Source organism: Oncorhynchus tshawytscha, linkage group LG08, assembly GCF_018296145.1.
Source record: "Oncorhynchus tshawytscha isolate Ot180627B linkage group LG08, Otsh_v2.0, whole genome shotgun sequence".
Lineage (NCBI taxonomy): Eukaryota > Metazoa > Chordata > Actinopteri > Salmoniformes > Salmonidae > Oncorhynchus > Oncorhynchus tshawytscha.
In genome coordinates, this window is record NC_056436.1 from 82,201,408 (window position 1) to 82,228,388 (window position 26,981).

Here is a 26,981-nt window from a genome sequence, read left to right on the forward strand (position 1 = left end):
TGGCATGATGAACGCAATGACATAAGAGAAAAATACTGAACCATAGAATTGCATTGTGTTTGTAAAAACCAGCTGGACACCCTGTCCCAATGAACCCAGAAGAATAGGTTTGCCAGGAACTGGCTAGTTTAGTTTAGTTTACTTTTCAGAGAAATTAATCTTATGTATCCTCTTTAAAAACAGAAAAGAAAGAAGATCAAAATGGCCATATTTCCATATATGGTCAAAAACCACAACAAGCTGAAAGTTTCCTCTCTGTAGAATCGAAAAAATGTCCCATGAGAGTCAGAGGAAAGGAGAAGCCTATAGTGTGTTACTGCAGCACCCTGTTACCATCTCTACCCTTTCAGCCAGACAGTACAGCGAGGCAGGAACTCCAACAACTGTAGAGCCTCCTCCACATAGGCTGAGCCACAGGCACCACCCCTTCTTCCACAAGTGGGAAATGTCCTCCCTTCTCTCCAAGACAAACGGAGGAAATAACAGTTGAATACAATGAGATTATTGTTAACAACTCTCAATGTTTTTTGGGGATGAATAAAGATTGTGAATTAAAGAAATACTTCTGACTAGAACTAAATATTTTCGCCTTTATCATGATGTTGAATTGACCACAGATCACTTGCATCCCCCAGAAGAAAGAAAACAGAATAAATAAATCATTCATTGTGGAAAATGTTTTGAAGAAAAATGAATTATCTTTGTTAATGATATTATTAATAGGAAAGGTGGAGTTATCCAAAATTACAACAAACTGATCGCAGATTTACCACAAAAAAGGGAGAAGGCAAGTGGAAGGGGGAAAAGGTGAGGAACTTGTTTATCTATCCATTATTAAAGACCAAAACTGGCAACAGCAAAAAAAGTAATACAAAAAATTATATATCAGCTTTACACGGACCAAAATGTTGATTGCGCGCTATACAGGTTGCAAAATATTTTGGAAGAGATGTTAGATGTGCCGACTCCGTGTCACATGGTTTATGAACTGATACGCAAAACAACGCTTGATTCAAAACTACGAGTTTTTCCATTTAAATTATTATTTAAAAAATGATTGCCACAAACAGAATGTTATGTATATGGAACATAATCTTAGCTCTGTAGATTTTGCTACCATAGAGACAGAATCATTAGATTACTTATTTTGCTATTGCCCCTATGTAATTTACCTTGTTTCAGGTCACAGGTTCAGGAATGGCTGAAAAATATATGGCACATGGAAATCATTAGACTGATTAGACTGAGGGGTGGGTTTATGCAGATAGGTGGGATGGATAGAGTAGCTGAGGGGTGGGTTTATGCAGATAGGCGGGATGGACTGAGTAGCTGAGGGGTGGGTTTATGCAGATAGGCGGGATGGATAGAGTAGCTGAGGGGTGGGGGGGGAATGTGTGGATGGGCCCCCCAAAAAATAACAAAATTAACATTGAGAATTAAATAAAATAAATAAATAAATGATTAAATAAATTATTTGGCATATTCTTAATTTATCTGACAAGAACAAAATATGTTTCTCCTTATCACGATGTTCAACGTTGAATCGACCACAGATAAATTGCATCGTTCCTGTGAGATAGTGATCATTCACGGAAGGATCAGTAGTGATTTTAGCATGTGACTCTTGGTGGGGCAAACAAAAAACACCAATTAAATTGATGCATGTCGGCAAAGCCGCAACACAACACAACTCTAAACAAGACATTCATTTCACTTTAACGGTGACAAACGGTGTCCACAAACTGCTAGGGCCAACGTAAAGCTCAGTGGCCATTTTAGCATGTAAATCTCGGTGGGGAAAAGCGGCCATTTTAGGTGCATGCCAGCAAAACCACAACACAACACTAAATAATAAATGACTATAATGGTGACAAACGGTTCCCATAAACTGTTAGGGCCTATACAAAGCTGTCCAGATATCAGACCTTTCTTTTCAGCACCATGGAGTGAATCCTTACCACCGCGACACCAGGCTTTCAGCAGAGCCTTGTCTGGCAGAGAAACAGTTCATTCAGCCTCATTTACTTCCTTTAAACGTAGAGGTCCGTCACTGGCCGCGGGCAGCAGGTGGTACTTTAACGCTCGCACACATTCATCACCCTTCCCTGCACCATTATCAGATAACGTAACAATGTGGGTCGACACACAAATTAACTTCTGTCTTAGTACATACATTTCACACTTGTCAGTGTTCATATTTAATATAAGCAATATTTATTATACTTATCTATGTTGTGGATGAGCGTGTTTGTTTGTTTGTTTGTTCTGTGCCTCTCTCTCTCTCTCTATCTCTGTAGCTATCGGGTATGCTGGATAAGGACCCGAGCTAAGGGAATTGGGCTGACTTTGTAGTGCCTGTCCCGAATGGTTCATTCATGTAAATGGGCATATTGAAAGACACTGTCAGTAGTGATGTAATGTTGTAAATGTTATATTGGGATATTGTTTTATAAAAAAACGTGTTGCAATGTATATCCTTTAGTATGTTTAGTTAATGGAAAATGTAGGTTTGACTAGGTAATTGATGAATTAATTAGTGTTGATTGTTCTGAGGGGAGGGGCTAGCCCTACAAAAGGAGCCTCTCTTTCAGTTCATGGAGAGGCATTTTGGATTGAGCTGTGGATGGGCCAGCATTGTTTTTAGCTGACCCATAAGGTATACGTTTTGATGGCAGTACTGTGGTTTTTGTTCAGGAATCACTATGTAAATAAACACCCTGAATAAATAATAACTATGTAAATAAACACCCACACAGAAGAACTGTTGCGGCTCCGACATCTTTTATTTTGATAGAGGTTAGGTTTTCCAGTATAGCCTTCTGGCCTACTCTACGTGATAGAGGTTAGGTTTTCCAGTATAGCCTTCTGGCCTACTCTACGTGATAGAGGTCAGGTTTTCCAGTATAGCCTTCTGGCCTACTCTACGTGATAGAGGTCAGGTGTTCCAGTACAGCCTTCTGGCCTACTCTACGTGATAGAGGTCAGGTGTTCCAGGCCTTTGGCCCAGTAGAGGTCAGGTGTTCCTTCTGGCCTACTCTACGTGATAGAGGTCAGGTGTTCCAGTACAGCCTTCTGGCCTACTCTACGTGATAGAGGTCAGGTGTTCCAGTATAGCCTTCTGGCCTACTCTACGTGATAGAGGTTAGGTGTTCCAGTATAGCCTTCTGGCCTACTCTACGTGATAGAGGTCAGGTGTTCCAGTATAGCCTTCTGGCCTACTCTACGTGATAGAGGTCAGGTGTTCCAGTATAGCCTTCTGGCCTACTCTACGTGATAGAGGTTAGTGATAGAGGTCAGTGTTCCAGTATAGCCTTCTGGCCTACTCTACGTGATAGAGGTCAGGTGTTCCAGTATAGCCTTCTGGCCTACTCTACGTGATAGAGGTCAGGTGTTCCAGTATAGCCTTCTGGCCTACTCTACGTGATAGAGGTCAGGTGTTCCAGTATAGCCTTCTGGCCTACTCTACGTGATAGAGGTCAGGTGTTCCAGTATAGCCTTCTGGCCTACTCTACGTGATAGAGGTTAGGTGTTCCAGTATAGCCTTCTGGCCTACTCTACGTGATAGAGGTCAGGTGTTCCAGTACAGCCTTCTGGCCTACTCTACGTGATAGAGGTCAGGTGTTCCAGTACAGCCTTCTGGCCTACTCTACGTGATAGAGGTCAGGTGTTCCAGTATAGCCTTCTGGCCTACTCTACGTGATAGAGGTCAGGTGTTCCAGTATAGCCTTCTGGCCTACTCTACGCGATAGAGGTCAGGTTTTCCAGTATAGCCTTCTGGCCTACTCTACGTGATAGAGGTTAGGTGTTCCAGTATAGCCTTCTGGCCTACTCTACGTGACATATGGTGGCAGTGATGGAAAGGCGCTCTGCAAATCAGTGAATTCCAACAAGAGAGGTAAAGGAATGCGTACAGGATTGCGTTCTCAGCAGCAGCATCAACTGTCAGAAAAGGTACCTGAAGTTGAACCGGGGTGGAATACCACTGAATCGTCTGGTGAAGAGGTCAAGTATGAGAAACTAGGAGCCCGACCAAGAGGCCAAACACAACCAGAACCGTTTGAGCTACCGGTTGAACCAGCAGATACAGCCAGAAAAGACCAGCTGACTGAAGGAACAGTTGGGGGACCAGAACCACATCCAACAATGGTAGTGCTTTTCCAGCAACTGTTCACCTGCCTTGAGAGGAGGGACGAAGACCTCAAGTAGGAGTTACGGGGTCTACGACGCCAATCTATCCTCACAGCTCCTCACCAAGCGGAACTCGTCAGCGAGTTGGGATTGGGTCTGCCAACACCAAGACGACAAAGGCTCAACGCAGCAGGGACTTCAACTCCACAGCAGGATCTCCAAGCAGTAATGAGGCCAACCCTAGCACCAGGAGACCAGTCCAGCAGTGTTAACGTCCAGCTTCCAGCATTCCTGAGGAAGGAGCCAAAGATGCTGTCATACCAGCAGGGGGAGGACATTGTAAACTACCTGCTAAGGTTTGAGTGCATGGCCAAGACGTGGCAGTGGCCTGAGGTAGAGTGGGCCTGCAGGCGTGTCCCATTGCTCACGGGCAAGGCCTTAGAGGCTTACACAGCAATGGAGGAGGGGCTGTCCAACATCTACAAGGGCTTGAAGGAGGCGCTGCTGGTGAAGTTCGACATCTACAAGGGCTTGAAGGAGGCGCTGCTGGTGAAGGTCGACATCTCCCCAGAGACCTACCGCCAACGCTTCAGAGCTGCATCGACGCCATCGGGTGAGTCGCCGACAGAGACGTACCACCGCCTTAAGGGTCTCTACCGACGATGGGTTCGACCGGGGGAGAAGACACAGGACAAAATCGGTGAGGTCATCATCCTCGAGCAACTTCTACAAGTTCTACCACACGACATTCAAACCTGGGTCCGAGAGCACGAGCCCAAGGACGGGCTTATGGCGGCCAAGCTTGCACTGCAGTACCTTAAACCACGTACAGCGGGCCCACCACGACCTGCAGCACCCGCTCCAAGGAGTCTCAGAGACACCAGGGACATCAGCGACGCCAGAGATGGTGGAGGTAACTCTGGGGGTTATGTGTCTGGGAGGAGGGAGGTAAGGGATCATGCAGTTCGCTCTGATGGGAGGGGGGGGTCTGACCTGTTTTTACTGCCTGCAACAGGGGCACAAAGCTTCAATGTGTCCGCTACGTAAATCCAAGCTCTCAGGTTGCTGTTATGTGCCCAGAGAGGGGGATGGTGTTCAGAATAGACAGTGGGGAAGGGTCAGGCTTGGTACCTGTTAAAGTGACTGGTAAAAGTCTTACTGCGATGATTGACACCGGCAGTTCCCTGTCATCGATCAGAAAAGGTAATGTACCTGTTAATGATATTGATTACGGTCATCAGACACTGATCCAATGTGTTCATGGTGACCAGTCACAGCTGAGCCCACAGCTGAGCCCACAGCTGAGCCCACAGTTGAGATTCAGGGTCAGAAATACTTCCTCAAAGTTGGGGTAATGGAGAAGCTACCTTTTGAGATGATTGTGGGGACGGATGTGCCTGTACACTCTGATCTGTTGGGAAGTTTGGGGGGGTCAGCTATGTGAGCAGTCAGTTTGCCAGTCTGATGTTCAGGTGTCATGTTCAGTTGTCACTCGTGCCCAGGCCAAAGCTGGTTTACAACCTCTGGCTGACTTGCTTATTAAACAAATGTGGTTTCTACTGACAATTGAGATGTACAAACTATGGCATAAGGGAACGACAAGTGGATAAGAGGCCATCCATAATTTCGATGAAGACATTAATGAGCAAGCTAGGAAATGTACAGGCTATAGACTGCATGTGCACCACCAAGTCAGAGCAGTAGGTTAAGTTATGAGGGGGAAAGGGACCAAACGATTAGGGTTAGAGGCACCTGGGCTACTAACCGTTTACTACGCAACATACTCTTAGTATTACTTTCTTAGCTACAGTATACATATCTCCTTGGCATATTACATCATTTATGCAGCAGCATACTAGTCATTTTTGGACTCACCTTGTTGTGCTGTGTTCACTTGAACAGGAAGGTGGCCCTGCGGTCCTTCTTGTGGGCAAATTTTGTCATCAAAGTCTGGCATTCAGGGTAGCCTAGTGGTTAGAGCGTTGGACTAGTAACCTGAAGGTTGCAAGTTCAAATCCCTGAGCTGACAAGGTACAAATCTGTCGTTCTGCCCCTGAACAGGCAGTTAACCCACTGTTCCTAGGCCATCATTGAAAATAAGAATTTGTTCTTAACTGACTTGCCTAGTAAAATAAAGGTACAATTAAAAATTTTCAAGACAACTTGGAACTTGGAAAGATACAAGTTTGAATCATGACTTCAGTGATCTTCAGGTCGGAGCTCTAGAAGGAGGCTGGAGTTCCCCACTTGGAATTCCGAGTTGGATGAACGTTCAAAACATATTTTCCCAGTCGGAGTACATTTTTTTCCAGAGTTCCCAGTTGTCTTGAACTCAGTGAAGTCTGAGATTTCCCAGTTTCCAGTTGTTTTGAATGCGGTAGAAGTCATGCTGGATTTGACAGCATGGACAGTGTATTCAACCTTTTCTGGCCCATGACATGTGAAGGAAGCTTGGAAAAGAGACCCTTAAACCCAGACTTGGACCACACACCCACTCCACTGAATAGCAGGCTACTGATAGCTTTGAAATGCTTGCAGTTGGCCACTGATCCCTTACAAACCACTCATTGTTGAATTAGATATTTACAACTTGTTGTGTAATGTTTATGTCCAATGGACGATGAGCACCGATATGTTTTATCTATAATTTATCTTCATATGACAGACTGAAAAGGATTTGCCAGTAGATTGTCGACTTAATTCATGATTGAAAGCTAATATTTTGAAAGTATGATGTTGACATGATCATCCAATCAAAGCTATGATAGATATTATGTGATTTGACGTCATTTTATCTGTGGCCAATGACCTTGAGCCTTCTTGGATGGGCCTGAATTTTCGTGCTCTCCCTGTAGATTGTGCGGTGACGTAGTGTCTCTATGAGTGACAGAACATTGAGCCAATCAAGGCGCAACTAGAAAACATTACAAACCCCTATGCTCTGTTTTTTCAGCTGGCTGCCCAACCACCACAGAAGGCACTGAGCTAGGCTGAAACACCTGCATTTTGGAGCTGCCTTAACTAAAGAAAGCACTGAGCTAGGCTGAAACATCTGCATTTTGGAGCTGCCTTCCTCAAGAAAGCAAAACACAGACTAAGTTTGTATGCAGCTTTATCAACTATATTATAATAATTTTTTACATTGTTTGCAAACTGATATGTGACACGTATTAATGCCAAAATAACATGCAAAACAAGGAAAACATTTGTTATATTTATATATATATAAAACAGGTGGGGCACTGCCCTGAATGACGGTTCGCCACTGAACAGGATGCATTAATAACCCAACCTATAAAGTTTTAGCAAAATGTAATATCTTCAACAACAACAAAAAGATTCATGACAGTCAAAAGAATGTCGGGAAAATGACCCAGAGCAAATGATTTGATAGACGTTGGGCAAAACGTCTGATCTACGATAAGGTTCCATATGAGTGGTCAACCATCAGATGAACAGAAATGCATAATCATAGAACTAAGGGATTGAGAATAACCCCTACCGGTTACAGTTCAGTCCAGACGATTCCCTGGCGATTCCCTGATCCACCTCTACGCAGACGACACCATTCTATATACTTTCGGCCCGTCATTGGACACTGTGCTATCTAACCTCCAAACAAGCTTCAATGCCATACAACACTCCTTCCGTGGCCTCCAACTGCTCTTAAACGCTAGTAAAACCAAATGCATGCTTTTCAACCGATCGCTGCCTGCACCCGCATGCCCGACTAGCATCACCACCCTGGATGGTTCCGACCTTGAATATGTGGACATCTATAAGTACCTAGGTGTCTGGCTAGACTGCAAACTCTCCTTCCAGACTCATATCAAACATCTCCAATCAAAAATCAAATCAAGAGTCGGCTTTCTATTCCGCAACAAAGCCTCCTTCACTCACGCCGCGAAGCTTACCCTAGTAAAACTGACTATCCTACCAATCCTCGACTTCGGCGATGTCATCTACAAAATGGCTTCCAACACTCTACTCAGCAAACTGGATGCAGTCTATCACAGTGCCATCCGTTTTGTTACCAAATCACCTTATACCACCCACCACTGCGACCTGTATGCTCTAGTCGGCTGGCCCTCGTTACATATTCGTCGCCAGACCCACTGGCTCCAGGTCATCTACAAGTCCATGCTAGGTAAAGCTCCGCCTTATCTCAGTTCACTGGTCACGATGGCAACACCCATCCATAGCACGCTCTCCAGCAGGTGTATCTCACTGATCATCCCTAAAGCCAACACCTCATTTGGCCGCCTTTCGTTCCAGTACTCTGCTGCCTGTGACTGGAACGAATTGCAAAAATCGCTGAAGTTGGAGACTTTTCTCCCTCACCAACTTCAATCATCAGCTATCTGAGCAGCTAACCGATCGCTGCAGCTGTACATAGTCTATTGGTAAATAGCCCACCCATTTTCACCTACCTCATCCCCATACTGTTTTTATTTATTTACTTTTCTGCTCTTTTGCACACCAATATCTCTACCTGTACATGACCATCTGATCATTTATCACTCCAGTGTTAATCTGCAAAATTGTAATTATTCGCCTACCTCCTCATGCCTTTTGCACACATTGCATATAGACTCCCCCCTTTGTTTTCTACTGTGTTATTGACTTGTTAATTGTTTACTCCATGTGTAACTCTGTGTTGTCTGCTCACACTGCTATGCTTTATCTTGGCCAGGTCGCAGTTGCAAATGAGAACTTGTTCTCAACTAGCCTACCTGGTTAAATAAAGGTGAAATAAAAAAATAAAAAAAACACCATGTCACGTGAAGAGTTCTGGGTGGATTTGTGTCGCCACCTAGTGGATGAATACATAACTTCTCTAGAATTTATAGGCACGCTTGATTTAACTCGCCTGTCGCACCTTTTGTGCAGAAGTTTCAGTTTTGGGTTCATTCCATTGGTGCTGAAAAAGAACAGTGCCCACCAGGTGAAGCTGTCACTTTATTGAAGCCATTCAACACTGTTTATCTTAGCGCACCATGCTTAGATTAAGGGCGATGGCTTCAGTCAATGACTGGATGGGTTCAGGACACATTACTGCATTCTGTATAAGAAAGTAAACTGGCCCTCTTTGACGTCTTGAAGATCGATGCATTGCACTCTGTTTGTTTACAGAGGCCTCTTGTATATCTTCCACTGTACTTTACTCCACTGTTACAGACGTACGAGATACCAGACCTGGTCTCAGGGATAGCTAACTCTGGAGATCCCTACTATGTCCACTGAGAGGTAAATCTGTTTATAGTTTATTTTGCACCTTACTTGTAGAATGATCTCCAAGGCTCTCTAAAGTTGAATGACTTGGTGCCTCTTGCACTATTCAAAAGGCTGATTGAAGACTTTTTTTTATTTTTTTACTGAAGAATGTGTTTGAAATCACTAACTGTAAGTCGCTCTGGATAAGAGTGTCTGCTAAATGACAAAAATGTCAAATGTGTACATTGATATGTATAATCTATTGATGTGTTTGATGTGTATTTATCAGTGGAGGCTCCTCAGAGGAGGAAGGCAAGCACCATCCTCCTCTGTGGATTTCATAAAAATAAAAATCGTGAAACATTTAGGTAAAACTATACAAAATATATTTACGTCAACAAATAATTTATTAAAACACACTGTTTTGCAATGAAGGTCTACAGTAGCCTCAGCAGCACTCTGTAGGGTAGCACCATGGTGTAGCCAGAGGACAGCTAGTTTCTGCCCTCTGGGTGCATTGACTTAAATACAAAACTTAGGAGGCTCATGGTTCTCATCCCCTTCCATAGTAACAAAAATAATTATGACAACCTCCGGAGGACATCCTCCAACCTATCAGAGCTCTTGCAGCATGTGCTACTTTTTATTTTTACTTTTGTTTATTTAGTAAATATTTTCTTAACTCTATTTCTGTCATGTGTGCTCCCTCTCCGGCCTCTAGGTCACCAGGCTGCTCATTATGGCGCACATCTGTCATTACTCGCACCTGCGCGTCATCAGACTCACCTGGACGCCATCACTTCCCTGATTACCTTCCCTATATATATATAATGTCACGCCCTTAGGTTCCTTCCCCAGGTGTTATTGTTTCTGTTTCATGTCTGTTTTTCTTGGTTTACGGTGCGTTTATTTACTAAAACACACTTCCTGACTCTCAGCACACATCGTTACAATTTCTTGAACTGCATTGTTGGTTAAGGGCTTGTAAGTGAGCAAAGAGAAATTTGATGGAACTGACATGTCCACCTAATCAAAGGATCAGAGAATGAATCTAGTACTGAAAGCATAAGCTACAGCTAGCCTAGTACTGCATAACATGTGAGTAGTTGACTAAAAGTTAGAGAGAATAGTTTTGAACAAATATTTTTTCAAAAATGGAGGAGAGTTTTCACTCATTTAGCTAGCAAATGCAGCTAGCTTAGCCTACTCAAACACCCTGCTCAGAGGGATGCTATGTTAACCAGCTGGCTGACCATCCAACACTGGAACTCCAAGTCAAGGTAAGCTTTTGGTTTTACAAATGTATTGCCACCGGAGCCCGCCGGTGTAACTGCTTACTGACTGTATTGCATGATTAGAGCGGGTTTACTAACATGTTAGATCTATTAGCTATGTTGACTATGACGTTACTTTAGCTAATATGGTGACAATGATGTAAGTTGTATGTAGCGGTTATGATATGAAGGCTTGGCTTGGAAAGGTTTTTTCACCTGGTCAGACAGCTGATGTATTGTGCACTGAAGTCCACAAGCGAGGGGAAAAAGTTGAGATGATGAGTGCAGAGATGTGAGAAGGAAAACAACAATCTGTTTTTTTTTGTGGCTATGAAAGCTAACTGTTTGTGTGATCAGGGGTGTATTCATTCTGCCAATTGTGTTGAAAAACATTTAATTAAACGGAATATAATGGGGATTAACATACCTGAATTTGTCCCAAAGAAACTGTCGGGACTAATGATTAAACACTGATCTAGGGTGTAATCAAAACTTGGTCCTGCCCCAGTTTTTTTTGCCCTAGTACTACACAGCTGATTAAAATCATCAAAGCGTCATGCTGAATTGGTTATTTGAATCAGCTGTGTAGTGTTTTGGCAAAAAAAACAATTGTACACAGGGACTGAGTTTGGGAAACCATGCACTATATCAGCTAGATACAGGCTAGAGTGTGCAAGGTGGTATTACATGTCTGTCTATCACCTCAAATCTCTTGACCTGTGTGCACCTAAATTGTGAACATTCATTCGTAGGCTAGGTTGTAGCAACCTCGTGATGGGTATAGGGACAATTTGAGTATCATGTGGTAGCCTACACCTATTGATGGTAGATTGAACTGGGTGAATGTTAATTATATTCCAGTCATCCAATATGCTGTAATAGAAATAAGGCTATGTGGACATATCTTTGAAAGAGACCTTGGTCTCAGCACGACTTCCTCTTAAAATAAAGCTTGAATTAAAAATACATTTAAAATGTGTGCCTGGGTAGCTGAACCATGTGCAACGAAAAATAGCCCTGACAATTAAATTCGGGGCCATGATCCGGCGTGCTGCTGCTCCGTCAAATTTCTTACCAAGCGTGCCTATAACCGGAATCCACCACGTCTCCTATTGGCTACATTTAGAACGACAGGTAAACACATACTCCACAACAATTGGTTGTAGACTAAACTGCTTAGAATACAAACATTTGATTGGTGACACAGCTCCTCTCGCCGTATTTTAATTGGTTCATATATCTCGGGGGGATCACGGTAGGTTGTCCATGTCCTAGAGTTGAGACCGGTAAAAGAGCAGCTCAACACGTTGTGCGGTGCCCTGTTAGAACAATCATTCTAGCTACCGCCTGGCAGAGCGGAGGTGATTCAGTGAAATCACTTTATTAACGATTTGAACAATTGCCTCCTGGTAAGTACAATACCCTGTGTATCATGATTAAATAAATATCCGCTGCTGTTTAATACCCGTAATCTTAACGTGAACGCTAGTTCGCATGATTGAAGCTAAAATTCATCTTGGAGTTGTGTTAACGAACACAACTCCATCTAGAAAATTCGTATCTTCATTTATTCAATGTGTGACTAATGACATTGCATTGGTTGACGTGGGTTTAATCAGTCGGCCAATGCCCCAAATTGACTGTCTAAGTAGTCAGCTAATCCGAATGGTTGAAAGAGGCCTTTCCTGATTTATTTAGTTTAGCTAATGGAACAGCTAGCGAGACATGATTGCCCAGTTAGCGGTGTATTTAAAAATAAATGTTTTACCATCCAACGCCTTTTTGTTGAAATGTTTACAATATCAGTTTGTCGAAGATGAACAGTTTGTCTGCTGTTTTAGACTGTTAGCTGAATTAAAATCTGAAAAGTTAGCCAGTTAGCCAGTTAGCCAGTTAGCCAGTTAGCCAGTTAGGCAGCAGCGTTCTATTCGCAGCACGTGCTGCTTATGAAAGATGTCGGATCTAGTTCCAGCTGTCAGCTGATTGGCTATTAGGATAGTTGTCTGGACAACTAAATAAATACCCTTTTTTTTTTTTTCCTGAAGGGCAAAAACGTAATTTCTATTTTATTTTTCTGTCCGTGGCGTTACCGGTGTTGCATCTTGGCCTTTATTTTTTATTTATTTTTAGGTTTAGACACTTGGCTAACTAACGTTAGGTAACTAGCTTAGCAGGGTGGGTCTGGGTGACCCATTTGTCTCCCACTATGAATTTCATACTACTATGAACTGAAACCAATTCTTGGTTGACTGGATTTCTAGCTAGTTAACAGTAGACCAGTTGGAATGCAAATGATTTATGCTCTTGCACAGCCTCCTGTAACGTCCTCGGACTGCATTTGTCTCATGATTGGCTATATGTGTGTGTGCATATATTTTCAGCCACACCCGTTGCTGACTGGTGTATAAAATCGAGTACACCGCCATGCAATCTCCATAGACAAACAATTGCAGTAGAATGGCCTTACTGAAGAGCACACAAACTTTCAACATGTCACTGTCATAGGATGCCAACAAATCAGTTTGTCAAATTTCTGCCCCGGTCAACTAAGTGCTGGTATTGTGAAGTGGAGACATCTAGTAGCAACAACGGCTCAGTCGTGAAGTGGTAGACTACACAAACTCACAGAATGGGACCGCTGAAGCACATAGCGCATTAAATCGTATATCTTCTGTTGCAACACTCACTACCTCACTACTGTGCGCAAAGCTAGGTCCATACAGAAATGTTGATCGGTGTGGAAGAATTTGACTGCACAGATCCCTGACCTCAACCCCATCGAACACCTTTGGGATGATTTGGAATGCTGACTGCAAGCCAGGCCTTAATGCGCTTGTGGCTGAATGGAAGCAAGTCCCCCCAGCAATGTTCCAGCATCAAGTGGAAAGCCTTCCCAGAAGAGTGGAAGGAGGTTATAGCAGCAAAGGGGGGGAATTTTGATGAGGTGTCCACATACATTTGGTCATCTAGTGTAGCTTGACTATATGACTAGTGGGATTTCAGACTGAACAGAAACGGATGGTGACCAGAACGGGTACAGATAATTTGTATGCAACCTACCAATTTAATTTGAGATCAGACTGCTATTCACCTCTCAGTCAATTATCTACACCATGATGACAACTACACCTTGTCCCCGTTTCAGTTCTCTCCAGCTGACCAAAGAAATGGTGATGGAGAAGCCAAGTGCCCAGCTCGTCGGGCGGGAGTTTGTCCGACAGTACTACACACTACTCAACCAGGCACCTGACTACCTGCACAGGTAAAGCCAATACAGTACTACACACTACTCAACCAGCCATCTGACTACCTGTACAGGTAAAGCCAATACAGTACTACACACTACTCAACCAGGCACCTGACTACCTACACAGGTAAAGCCAATACAGTACTACACACTACTCAACCAGGCACCTGACTACCTACACAGGTAAAGCCAATACAGTACTAGAGAATTCTTCCCACACCAGTATCTATTCCATGATCTGCTTTCATATATTAGTGGGGTAACTATGTCTCTAATACAAGAAATAACAGCTTTTTCAACTTGTTTTAGGTTTTATGGGAAGAACTCTTCCTATGTACATGGAGGTCTGGACAACAATGGCAAACCAGTTGAAGCGGTCTACGGACAGTCGGTGCGTGCTGCAAAACAATTTCCCTAAATTATGTCTGCAATACTTAATGAAACCTTAGTGAAGCAGTGATATAGGTTTCATTTGTCAAATATCCAATGTGACACATCCACTCATGATTTTATGACGTTGCTCTATCACTGTTATTAAAGATGGCTAATGTATTGTCAGTTAGGCATTCTGATACAAGGCTAACCCTTAAGTTTGAGATTCTCATCAAGGTCTTTTATTTATGTGAAAAGGAGATTCATAAAAAAGTGTTGGCGCTGAACTTTCGTGACTGCCACACCAAGATCAGACACGTGGACGCCCATGCGACCTTGAACGAGGGTGTGGTGGTGCAAGTGATGGGGGAGCTGTCCAACGACATGCAGCCCATGCGCAAATTCATGCAGACATTCGTGCTGGCCCCTGAGGTAGGTCCTTCAACTGTATAGAGGAACATTTGTCCTTGAAACGTTTTCATTATTGTGTTCGTGTGGTCCAGTTCAGCTATGGGGTTAATTTTGTGTTGAAATTCAGTGACGTTGGTGTTTCAGGGCACTGTAGCAAACAAGTTCTACGTTCACAACGATGTTTTCCGTTACCAAGACGAAGTGTTTGGAGATTCTGACTCAGAACCGCCTGAAGGTGAGCCTGATAAAGATTAGGAAGCTGCTTTACAGTTGGCTGGTTGTTTCATATGTCATTTACTTCTCATGACTAATACATGATGGTTAGAAGTGTTGCTCTTATTGAACTCCATCGCAGTGCTTTTTTTAAAACTCATACATTACCTTGCATATGGGTCAACACTAGTGAATAATACGCCTCTGCTAAATGACTAAAATGGAATGGGTATTTGATTCTGCCCCAAAACGTCTGTAAGTGGGACTCATGTTGACGTTTCAGAGTCTGACGAGGATGTGGAGGAGATGGAGGAGAGGGTACCATCACCAGAGGTGAACCAGGAAGAGGCTGCGGGCTTCTACGAACAGACACCCTGGTAAGGGAACTTATCCATCTTCTCTTAATATCATCTTAGTCTTGACTAGATCAGCAATCCTACTCTACTTTAAAAAAAAAAAAATATCCTCAATGTTAAGTCTATTACTGGCGCATGAGTGGTGGAAAACATGCCCTTCATAATAGTGAAGGTATGTTAATGAGAGTGTCGGATATGGGGGTGTAACGCATTTGGACCTCTACCAACGGTGCTCAGCCACATTTGGATTATTGTAATTAATCCTAGCCGAATAGAAATTACCCTGTTCAATTCTAATCATGTAGAACAATGTTCTCATACCAACACTGACGGGTTATTGGAAAGCAAAACATTGCCCGTTACGTCTTCATCCCTGCTATAAAGAAAAATGATATTAATTGAAATGCTTAAAACAGGTCTCCTACACGGTAATAAAACCCAATTCCCACTATAATATTTGTGTATTGTTGCTAATTACTTGTCCTATGGACCATTTGCATGAACATTTTAAATAAATGAAACGTGTGTTTCCAAATATAATCTCAATCTAGCCCTTTCTCATTTAATTTAGCCTAGCCATTAACTTTTTTAAATTGTTATTGGACATTTTTACATGTGTGGGGGACAAACAAATACTGAAATCACTTGCATAAAGTACCAGTCAAAAGTTTGGACACCTAGTCGTTCCAGGGTTTTTCCTAATTTGTACTATTTTCTACATTGTGGAACTGAAATAACTATGAAGAAACACATATGGAATCATATCACAACCAAAAAAGTGTTACACAAAACAAAATATATTTGAGATTCTTCATAGTAGCTACCCTTTGGCTTGATGACAGCTTTGCGCACTCTCGGCATTCTCTCAACCAGCTTTACCTGGAATGCTTTGTCTTGAATGAGTTCCCACAAATGCTGAGTACTTGTTGGCTGCGTTTCCTTCACTCTGCAGTCCCAACTCTCAAAATTCTTGAACTGTTGCGGATTGACTTAACTTCGTGTCTTAAAGTAATGACCTGTTGTTTCTCTTTGCTTATTTGAGCTGTTCTTGCCATAATATGGACTTGTTTTTTTACCAAATAGGGTAATCTACTGTATACCTGTATGCCTGCCCTTGTCACAAAACAATGGTCTCTAACGCATTAAGAAGGAAAGCAATTCCACAGATTGACTGAAGGCACACCTGTTAATTGAAATGCACTCCAGGTGACTATCTCATGAAGCTGGTTGAGACAATGACAAGAGTGTGCAAAGCTCTTATCAAGGCAAAGGGTGACTACTTTGTAGAATCTAAAATAAGAAAATGTTTTGATTTAACGCTTTTGGTTACTCAATGATTCAATATGTGCTATTTCATAGTTCTATTTCATAGGCCACGCAGTCGTGGGTGAACAGGGAGTACAGGAGAGAGGGCTCAGAACGCACCCTTGTGGGGCCCCAGTGTTGAGGATCAGCGGGGTGGAGATGTTGTTGCCTACCGTCACAACCTGGGGGCGGCCCGTCAGGAAGTCCAGTACCCAGTTGTACAGGGCGGGGTCGAGACCCAGGGTCTCGAGCTTGATGACGAGCTTGGAGGGTGCTATGGTGTTAAATGCCGAGCTGTAGTCGATGAACAGCATTCTCACATAGGTATTCCTCTTGTCCAGATGGGTTAGGGCAGTGTGCAGTGTGGTTGAGATTGCATAATCTGTGGACCTATTTGGGCGGTAAGCAAATTGGAGTGGGTCTAGGGTGTCAGGTATGGTGGAGGCGATATGGTCCTTGACTAGTCTCTCAAAGCACTTCATTATGACGGAAGTGAGTGCTACGGGGCGGTAGTCATTTAGCTCAGTTACCTTAGCTTTCTTGGGAACAGGAACAATGGTGGCCCTCTTGAAGCATGTGGGAACAGCAGACTGGGATAGGGATTGATTGAATATGTCCGTAAACACACCAGCCAGCTGGTCTGCGCATGCTCTGAGGGCACGGCTGGGGATGCTGTCTGGGCCTGCAGCCTTGCGAGGGTTAACACGTTTAAATGTTTTACTCACCTCGGCTGCAGTGAAGGAGAGGCCGCATGTTTTGGTTGCAGGCCGTGTCAGTGGCACTGTATTGTCCTCAAAGCGGGCAGTAAAGTTATTTAGTCTGCCTGGGAGCAAGACATCCTGGTCCGTGACGGGGCTGGTTTTCTTTTTGTAATCCGTGATTGACTGTAGACCCTGCCACATACCTTGTGTCTGAGCCGTTGAATTGAGATTCTACTTTGTCTCTATACTGACGCTTAGCTTGTTTGATTGCCTTGCGGAGGGAATAGCTGCACTGTTTGTATTCGGTCATGTTTCCGGTCACCTTGCCCTGATTAAAAGCAGTGGTTCGCGCTTTCAGTTTCACGCGAATGCTGCCATCAATCCACGGTTTCTGGTTTGGGAATGTTTTAATCGTTGCTATGGGAACGACATCTTCAACGCACGTTCTAATAAACTCGCACACCAAATCAGCGTATTTCGTCAATGTTGTCTGACGCAATACGAAACATATCCCAGTCCACGTGATGGAAGCAGTCTTGGAGTGTGGAATCAGATTGGTCGGACCAGCGTTGAACAGACCTCAGCGCGGGAGCTTCTTGTTTTAGTTTCTGTCTGTAGGCAGGGATCAACAAAATGGAGTCGTGGTCAGCTTTTCCGAAAGGAGGGCGGGGCAGGGCCTTACATGCGTCGCGGAAGTTAGAATAGCAGTGATCCAAGGTTTTGCCAGCCCTGGTTGCGCAATCGATATGCTGATACAATTTAGGGAGTCTTGTTTTCAGATTATTGACATAACTTCCTTAGGCCCTAATCTATGGATTTCACATGACTGGAAATCTGTTGGTCACATCGTCATGGTATTTTTGTGATTTCAAATTGCCATCAAAGCCCAGTTTGTTTTCTATTGCCTGCCCATACCGTAACCCCACTGCCACCTGTTTTCAACGTTGTCATCAGCTAACCGCTCTCCCACACAACGCCAACCGGTCTCTGGTTGTGAGGCAGGTTGGTCATACTGCCAAATTCTCTAAAACGATGGCTAATGGTAGAGAAGTTAACAACATTATATTCTCTGGCAACAGCTCTAGTGGACATTCCTGCAATCAGCATGCCAATTGCACACTCCCTCAACTTGAGACTTCTGTGGCATTGTGTTGTGACACAACTGCACATTTTATTGGCCTTTCACTGTCCCCAGCACAAGGTGCAACTGTGTAATGATCCTGCTGTTTAATCATCTTCTTGATATGCCACACCTGTCAGGTGGATGGATTATCTTGGTAAAGGACAAATGGTTGCTAACAGGGATATAAACAATTTTGTGCACACTTTGAGAAATATGTTTTTGTATTTGTGAAACATTTCTCGGATCTTATTTCAGCTCATGAAACATGGGACCAAGCCTTTACATGTTGCAATTATATTAGTTCTGTGTGAGTGAATACTGAAAGCTAGCTCAAGTATGTGGACACCTTCAAATTAGTGGATTCAGCCATTTCAGCCACACCAGTTGTTGACCCATGTATAGAATCGAGCACACAGCCATGCAATCTCCATAAACAAACATTGGCAGTAGAATGGCCTTACTGAGGAGCTCTGAGTTTCAACGTGGCACTGTCATAGGATGCTACATTCCCAACAATTCAGTTTGTAAAATTTCTGCCCTGCTAAATCTGCCCCCCTGGAGCAACGACGACTCAGTTGCTAATTGGTAGTCCATACAAGCTCTCAGAATGGGACCGACATCTATCCTCGGTTGCAACACTCACTACCGAGTTCCAAACTGCCTCTGGAAGCCACGTCAGCACAATAACTGTTCATGGGGAGCTTAATGAAATGGGCTTTCTATGGCCGTGCGGCTGCACACAAGCCTAAGATCACCATGGGAAATGCCAAGCGTCTGCAGTCCAATAGACAAATCTGTTTTTGGTGGATTCCAGGAGAATGCTACCTGCCTGACTGCATAGTGCCTACTGTAAAGTTTGGAGGAATGGTCTGGGGATGTTTTTCATGGTTTTGGCGAGGCCCCTTAGTTCCAGTTAAGGGCCATCTTACCCCTACAGCGTACGACATTCTAAACAATTCTATGCTTCCAATTTGTGGCAACAGTTTTGGTAAGGCCATTTCCTCTGTTTAGTCAAGATCGGTGTGTAAGAACTTGACTGCCCTGCACAGAGCCCTGACCTCAACTCCATCGAACATCTTGGATGAATTGGAACGCCTGGTGCGAGCCAGGCCTTATCACCCAACCTTTGTCCGACCTCACTAATGGTCTTGTGGCTAAATGGAAGCAAGTCCCCGCAGGAATGTTCCAACATCTAGTCGAAAGCCTTCCCTGAAGAGCGGAAGCTGTTAATAGCAGCAAAGGGTGACCAACTCCATATGAATGCACATGATTTTGGAATGAGACGTTTGAGCAGGTGTCCACGTGTGTAGGTGGAGAACCACCATTTTGGCATAATGTGGTTATATGCATCGTAACGCTGAAGAAGGCACTAATGCCGAAATGTTGGCTTACCAAATAAGTGCAACATGATTTTTCTAGCCTACAGTTTAGTCTCCCGTTAGTCAGGCACCTCTTAACTGTGGAAGGTAGCATGCTGCAATGCATATTCTCCTTGTTCCTAATCTCAAATTAGAATGTTAGTTTCTTTATGAGAAGTCTATGGCCAGAATATGCTCAAGGTTATTATTAGTGTCTGGGCTATTTCAGCACCGAGCCAGAGGGGCTAGTGGAGGAGGAGGTAGCTGTAACCCCAGAGCCTGAACCTGAGGCGGAGGCGGAGCCAGACGTGGTGGATGGAAAACCGGTCCTGGAGCCAGAGACCCAGCAGCAACACACTACAGAGGAGCAGGCAGAGAAGTGTCCTGTCTCCTCACCCCTGCCCTCTGCTGACCCTGCCCCTCCACCCGCTGCTGAAGATAACCGGGTAGGGCTCAACCCTCGTTTTGGCTACGGTATGGTCATGTCAACGTGGTGGTCAGGTTTCCATGTGTGACCTGGCTGTCTAATCGTCTCTGGATGCTGTGTTTTTAGCTGGTTATCCTCTGTCAATGCTGAGGTCACTAGGCAATCCCATGTGTGACCTGTCTACACCTATTCTGTTTTGGTTTAAGAACTATTTTGGTTGCATGACAATCAGCTTTGATAGTTGTTCATTTACCAAATTAGCAATTGCTGAGAAATTCCTTTTATTTTTGCCTCTGATGTTCATTAGTTTTACCTTGCTTCTAGTGGTTTCCCTGTACAGCTACCAGACCTCGTTCAGCTTAATATAATAGCGTCTGTTTGGTCTCTCCTCCAGCCTTTCTCCTGGGCCTCTGTCACCAGTAAGAACCTTCCCCCTAGTGGCGCTGTCCCAGTCTCTGGCATCCCCCCCCACGTTGTCAAAGTTCCCTCGGCACCGGTACGTTAACTTTGTTACTTTTCTCAATGTAAAATCATCTATTAAATACCAGTAGAAGAAATGACCACATGTACTACATTGATTACTATGAGGGCTAAAATCTCTACGTATCTAGGATGTATCCTTCCAGTTGAAGAAAAACTATTAGGTATAAGAAATGCATTTGACTTTTTTTAGTGAAGGTTCCTCTTAAAGGGGCCATGAACACATTCAATCAACTGGTTATGTAGCTTGAAGTCTTGTCTTGGTCTTCTAGTCTGGTTTGTCGTTTTGTCTTGGCGCTTTAGCCCAGAGTGGAGGTGAAAACAGAAGCCGCCGCACAGAGAACACAACCGAGAGGAGACCAGAGACCACGGGAAGCAAGGCCAGGCCCCCCACCAGTCAACAGAGGACCCCGACCAGGAGGTACCGTCCACCAGACAGCTGGGTCACGTTTAGGGTGTAGAAAACGTTTTGAAATGGAGTGAAACTGGGCGGTACTACCTGACGTCATCCAATAAGAACAGATAATAAAAAATAAAAATAAAAAAATCTATTTTAAAAATGTTTTGCTACAGGGTGCTGTCTACATTTGAATGTAATCCGATCTGTGTTGGTCTGGTTTGTTTGAGGAAACATCAGACATGTGGATAGAGTTGCATGTCCGTTACTAAAGTGATCTCTCATGCCTCTTGGTCTGCAGTGCGGGAAGGAGAGCAGGGAGAGTCGTCGGAGGTTCGCCGTGTGGTGAGGTATCCAGATGCTCACCAGCTCTTTGTAGGCAACGTCCCCCATGATGTGGACAAAGCAGAGCTCAAGGAGTTTTTCCAGCGTATGTCGCATGTTTATTTAAACTGTCTGTAAAAAAAGTGTTTTAATGAATGGATTTGTATGGCTTCAACTGACTGGGGTGTCGAAGTGCCAGATTTAGGGGTCTGGTCTTCATTAATCACCCCCAATGACCTGTAAAAAGGGTTTGAAATAATTGATTAAAATCATTGTTCTGTAATGTTTAGTGATCTGTGTCCCTGCCACAGAATATGATACATGTTTTGCAGCTAGTGAAGTAATGAATTGAAATGGTTGATTTGTAATTTTTCTATGATCTGGTTCCTCCTACAGAGTATGGTTCTGTGCTTGAGCTACGGATCAACAGCGGAGGGAAGCTGCCCAACTTTGGATTCGTGGTGTTTGATGATTTTGAACCTGTACAGAAAATCCTAAGCAACCGGGTAAGAATTATTTTCAATATGTTTTCATTACTAGGTCCCATGCTGATTAGATGAATTTAACTCTACTTTGTTAAGCCTTGGATTCACTCTGATCTTTAGTTGTTTTTGATCATATGAATGAATGTACTGACAGTCCTCTTTCCTCTGTAGCCCATTAAGTTCAGAGGAGACATCCGACTGAACGTGGAGGAAAAGAAGACGCGCTCCGCCCGGGAAGGGGACCGGCGAGACATCCGCCCCAGAGGTCCAGGTGGCCCTGGAGGGCCCCGAGAGAGGATAGGAGGGCCCAGAGGCCCCCCCACCAGGGGTGGCATGACACAGAAACCCAGCTTTGGCTCTGGACGAGGTACTGGACCCAGTGAAGGAGGTCGCTACATGGGACCTCGTCAGTGAAGGTCACTGTTAGTCTAATGTACCATGCCAGCTACAACTGCTGATGTCAGTCGCCCCGACTCGAGTATTGTACAAAGATGGCTTCTCCATCCCTCCCTCCTGTTCGCTTTTTATTTTCTAGCCTGGGATTCTGGAATGTGATCCATCTCTCCTTTCTCCCGACGTTGACATGATCTGGGCATTTCTTCTCGTCTTTTACGTCCCGAACTTGAATTTGTGGAAAGAAAGTAAAGAGTCTAAACTAACTAGTTGAATTGGAACCGCCCAGTTTGGTTTTGGCGTTCTCTCCCTGTTTCTTAAAGGAACGTGTAAGTACTGCCTGGGCAGTCCTGTGTATCGCTACCACTGTCTTTTCAGGTCAAATGCAAGTATGGTTTTATTTTAAATTGCCAAATTGAATCATGGTTGTGAATGGTTATTATCGAGCATGTAACAAGTCCTGTCTGCCTTTCACTGATGCACTTCGTCATGACAATACCAATCAGCTGATGAGAGAACTGAATAAACATGTTTTACTGTTTTAAACCTGACTTTTGTCATTTAACACATTGTGTTGCTTTTTATGGACTTGTTTCGTGGACACAGATTAAGGAGGTTTTTGGCGGAGATTGTCCATTTGAGTTAGTTTTTAACTTAAGTGCAGGTATAGCCTTAATCTGTGTCTGGGGAAACTGCCCCTATATACACTGCAAGAATATAAATGCCACGATTTCAAATAAATGTTAAGTTACATGTAAGGAAATCAATCAATTGATATAATTTCATTAGGCCCTAATCTATGGATTTGACATGACTGAAGACGCCTGCGTCTGGTCACAGGTTCCTTTTTAAAAAGTAGGGGTGTGGATCAGAATCAGTCGGTGTCTGGTGTGACCACATTTAGCCTCATGCAGCGGAACGTCTCCTTGGCATAGTTACTCAGGTTGGTTGTGGAATGTTCCATTCCTCTCCAATGGCTGTTCAGTTGCTGGATAATGTCAGGAACTGGAACATGCGTTTATACACGTCGATACAGGGAATCCAAAACATGCTCAACGGGTGACTCGTCTGAGTGTGCAGGCCACAAGCACTGGGACATTTTCAGCTTTTAGGAATTGTGTACAGGTCCTTGCGATATGGGTGAGTTATCCTGTAACATGAGGTGATGGTGGCAGATGTCATGACAATGGGTATCTGTGTTTTAAAATGAAATTGTGTTGTCTGTAGTTTATGCCTACCCATACCATAACCCCACCATGGAGAACTCTCAATGTTTACATCAGTAAACTGATCTCCCACATGATGCCATACACGATCTGCCCAGTACAGTTGAAACCAGATGTAATCTGCGAAGAGCCATTGAACAGTCCAAGAGCCTGGTGAGGACGATGAGCTATAACTATTTGGAAATAACTATTTGGTTGTGCAAACCCAGTTTCATCAGCTGTCCGGGTGGCTGGTCTCAGATGATCCCGCAGGGAAGAAGCCGAATGTGGAGGTCCTGGGCTGGTGTGGTTACATATAGTCTGCGGTTTTGAGGCGGGTTGGATGTTCTACCAAATTCTCTAAAACAACGCCGGTGGCTTATGGTAGAGAAATTAACATTTAATTATCTGGCAATGGTTCTGGTGAACATTCCTGCAGTCAGCATGCCAATTGCACGCTCTGTGATATCGTGTTTTGTGATAAAACTACACATTTTAGTGGCCTTTTAGTGTCCCCAGCACAAGGTGAACCTGCGTAATGATCATGCTGTTAGTCAGCTTCTTGATATGCTACACCTGTCAGGTGGATGGATTACCTTGGCAAAGGAGAAACGCTCACACAGGGATGTAAACAAATTTTCAACCGTTTAAAAAAAAAAAAAGCATGTTGTGCTTATGGAACATTTCTGGGATATGTTATTTCAGCTCATGTTTAAGTTTTATATTTTCAGATAACTTTTTTTTTTTTAATTATTAGAAAAGGAAGTGTGGCCTCCAAAAGGAAACCTGGCAAAGAGCTGTGGGAAAGGAGAGAACATCCCCCAAAAGGCAGAAGACCAGAAGCAGTGGCACTCCTCTAGTAGAGGCCTTACAGTGCCTTCGCAAAGTATTCAGACCCCTTCCCTTGTCCACATTTTATTATGTTACAGCCTTATTCTAAAATGGTTGAAACTATCTTCCCCTCATCAATCTACACACAAACTGTTTTTTTAAGAAATGTTTGCAAATGTATTAAATGAAAAACCGATACCTTATTTACATAAGTATTCAGACCTTTGCTATGAGACTCAGGTGCATTCTGTTTCCATTGATCATCCTTGATGTTTCTACAACTTGTAGTCCACCTGTGGTAAATTCAATTGATTGGACATGATTTGGAAAGGCACATCTGACAGTGCATGTCAGAGCAAAAACCAAGCCATGAGGTCGAAAGAATTGCCCATCGACCTCTGAGACAAGAATGTGTCGAGGCACAGATCTGAGGAACGGTACAAAAACATTTTCAGCATTTAAGGTCCGCAAGAACACAGTGGCCTCCATTTTTAAATTGAAGAAGTTTGGAACCACCAAGACTGTTCCTAGAGCTGGCCACCTGGCCTAATTGAGTAATCTGGGGAGAAGGGCCTTGGTCAGAACCCGATGGTCACTTTGACAGAGTTCCTCTGTGGAGATGGTTGTCATTCTGGGAGGTTCTCTCATCTCTGCAGTGCTCCAGTGGCCAGACGGAATCCACTCAAAGAGACACGACGGCGCGCTTGGAGTTTGCCTAAAGGACTCAGATCATGAGAAACAAGATTCTCTGGTCTGATGAAACCAAGATTGAACTCTTTGGCCTGAATGCCAAGTGTCGCGTCTGGAGGAAACCTGGCACAATCCCTACGGTGAAGCATGGTGGTGGCGGCAGCATCATGCTGTGGGGAGGTTTTTCAGCGGAAGGGACTGGGAGACTAGTCAGGATCGAGGGGAAAGATGAGATCCTTGAATTACCGATATGTAGATACTTGAATCAAAGCTTCAAAGACTTATCCTCAATGTCAACGTGAGTGTCTTGCGAAACATTCCCAAATCCTACTGATATCAAGGGTCTTCATTAGGGCACACAATGCACACCAGTTTCCAATGGAAAACACATATCAGTTTGTTATTGGACACGTCCAGCCTCCCTGTTACAGTCCGTTTTCTTCAGTTTGGTGCCTAATGAACACCTTGGGTGTATTCACTAGTCGGTACTACCTGAAGTTAGGGTTGGGGTTTAAACAGGGTGGTACTCCCTGAATTTAGGTTTGAAACTGGGTGGTACTACCTGAATTTAAGGTTGAAACGTGGTGGTACTGCCTGAATTTAGGTTTGAAACGGGGTGGTACTGCCTGAATTTAAGATTGAAATGGGGTGGTACTGCCTGAATTTAGGTTTGAAACGGGGTGGTACTGCCTGAATTTAAGATTGAAACGGGGTGGTACTGCCTGAATTTAAGTTTGAAACGGGGTGGTACTGCCTGAATTTAAGATTGAAACGGGGTGGTACTACCTGAATTTAAGGTTGAAACGGGGTGGTACTACCTGAATTTAAGGTTGAAATGGGGTGGTACTGCCTGAATTTAAGGTTGAAACGGGGTGGTACTACCTGAAATTAGGTTTGAAACAGAGTGTTATTACCAGGGCTGTGGTGGTCATGAAATTATGTCAGCCTTTATTGTCATGCTAAGTCCTACGGTAATTTACATTAATGAACACAAACATGTTTAGCATCTCCAGACCCCCATGCATTCGAGCCACATACAGTCTGCTGAGGCACACCTTTGGAACATCAATAGGACATTCACTATAATTGTAGGCTAACTCTGTACGCCGCCCTGCACAATCAATGAACCAACAGCATCGCCTAGGCCTATACGTTCTCTCCCAGACTCATGGATAGTAAGTATTGGGGCAAAGCATCAGGTAACCTGTCCACCCAGTATACATAGTAATACAGTCCACCCTCAAAAGGTGATTACTATCATTTGTTTAACATTGGAGTATTGGCTAGACCAGGGATGGGCTATTTTGATGGGGGTCGGGGCCCTAACAAATCAGAACTCATCATGAGTACCCACAACCCCCCCTGTTTTAAATATGTTTTAAAGTTCAGTTCCTGGAATTCTGCACATTTTTTTCCCACAGGATATTGAGAATATGTTTCCATTTGAATTAAGGCAAGTTTCCTGCAATTTTACACATTTTTCTCCATGGGGCGTAGAGAAGATTTAGCCATTTCAACTGAGTACCAGTCAAATATTTGGACAGACCTACTCATTCAATGTTTTTTTTTAATTGTTGCTATTTTCTACATTGTATAATTATAGTGAAGACATCAAAACTATGAAATAACACATATGGAATCATGTAGTAACCAAAAAAGTGTTAAACAAATCAAAATATATATATATTTTTTTTAATTCTTCAAAGTAGCCGTCCTTTGCCTTAACAGCTTTGCACACTCTTGGCATTCTCTCAACCAGCTTTACCTGGAATGCTTTTCCAACAGTCTTGAAGGAGTTCCCACATATGCTGAGTATTTGTTGGCTGCTTTTCCTTCATTCTGCGGTACAACTCATCCCAAACCATCTGAATTGGGTTGAGGTCGGGTGATTGTGGAGGCCAGGTCATCTGATGCACCACCCCATCACTCTCCTACTTTGTCAAATAGCCCTTGCAAAACCTGGAGGTGTGTTGGGTAATTGTCCTGATGAAAAACAAATGATAGTCCCACTAAGTGTACCCCAGATGGGATGGTGTATCGCTGCAGA

General features: G+C 43.7%; 1 protein-coding gene across 2 annotated transcripts; it reads left to right on the plus strand.

Moving 5' to 3' along the window:
* The first annotated feature begins 10,197 nt into the window (after positions 1-10,197).
* Positions 10,198-22,754, plus strand: g3bp1 (GTPase activating protein (SH3 domain) binding protein 1). Of its 2 annotated transcripts, none has more exons than XM_024428726.2 (12): positions 10,198-10,622; positions 13,762-13,878; positions 14,173-14,254; positions 14,494-14,667; positions 14,791-14,881; positions 15,143-15,236; positions 19,932-20,148; positions 20,524-20,625; positions 20,913-21,030; positions 21,308-21,436; positions 21,727-21,836; positions 21,987-22,754. In XM_024428726.2, exons 1-12 carry the CDS (start codon positions 10,576-10,578, stop codon positions 22,227-22,229), a joined length of 1,524 nt encoding a protein of 507 aa, XP_024284494.1. In that variant the 5' UTR covers positions 10,198-10,575; the 3' UTR covers positions 22,230-22,754. The 2 variants fall into 2 exon arrangements, with proteins under 2 accessions (XP_024284494.1, XP_024284495.1); XM_024428727.2 differs by lacking the exon at positions 10,198-10,622 and adding an exon at positions 11,878-12,025.
* The last annotated feature ends 4,227 nt before the right edge of the window (positions 22,755-26,981 follow it).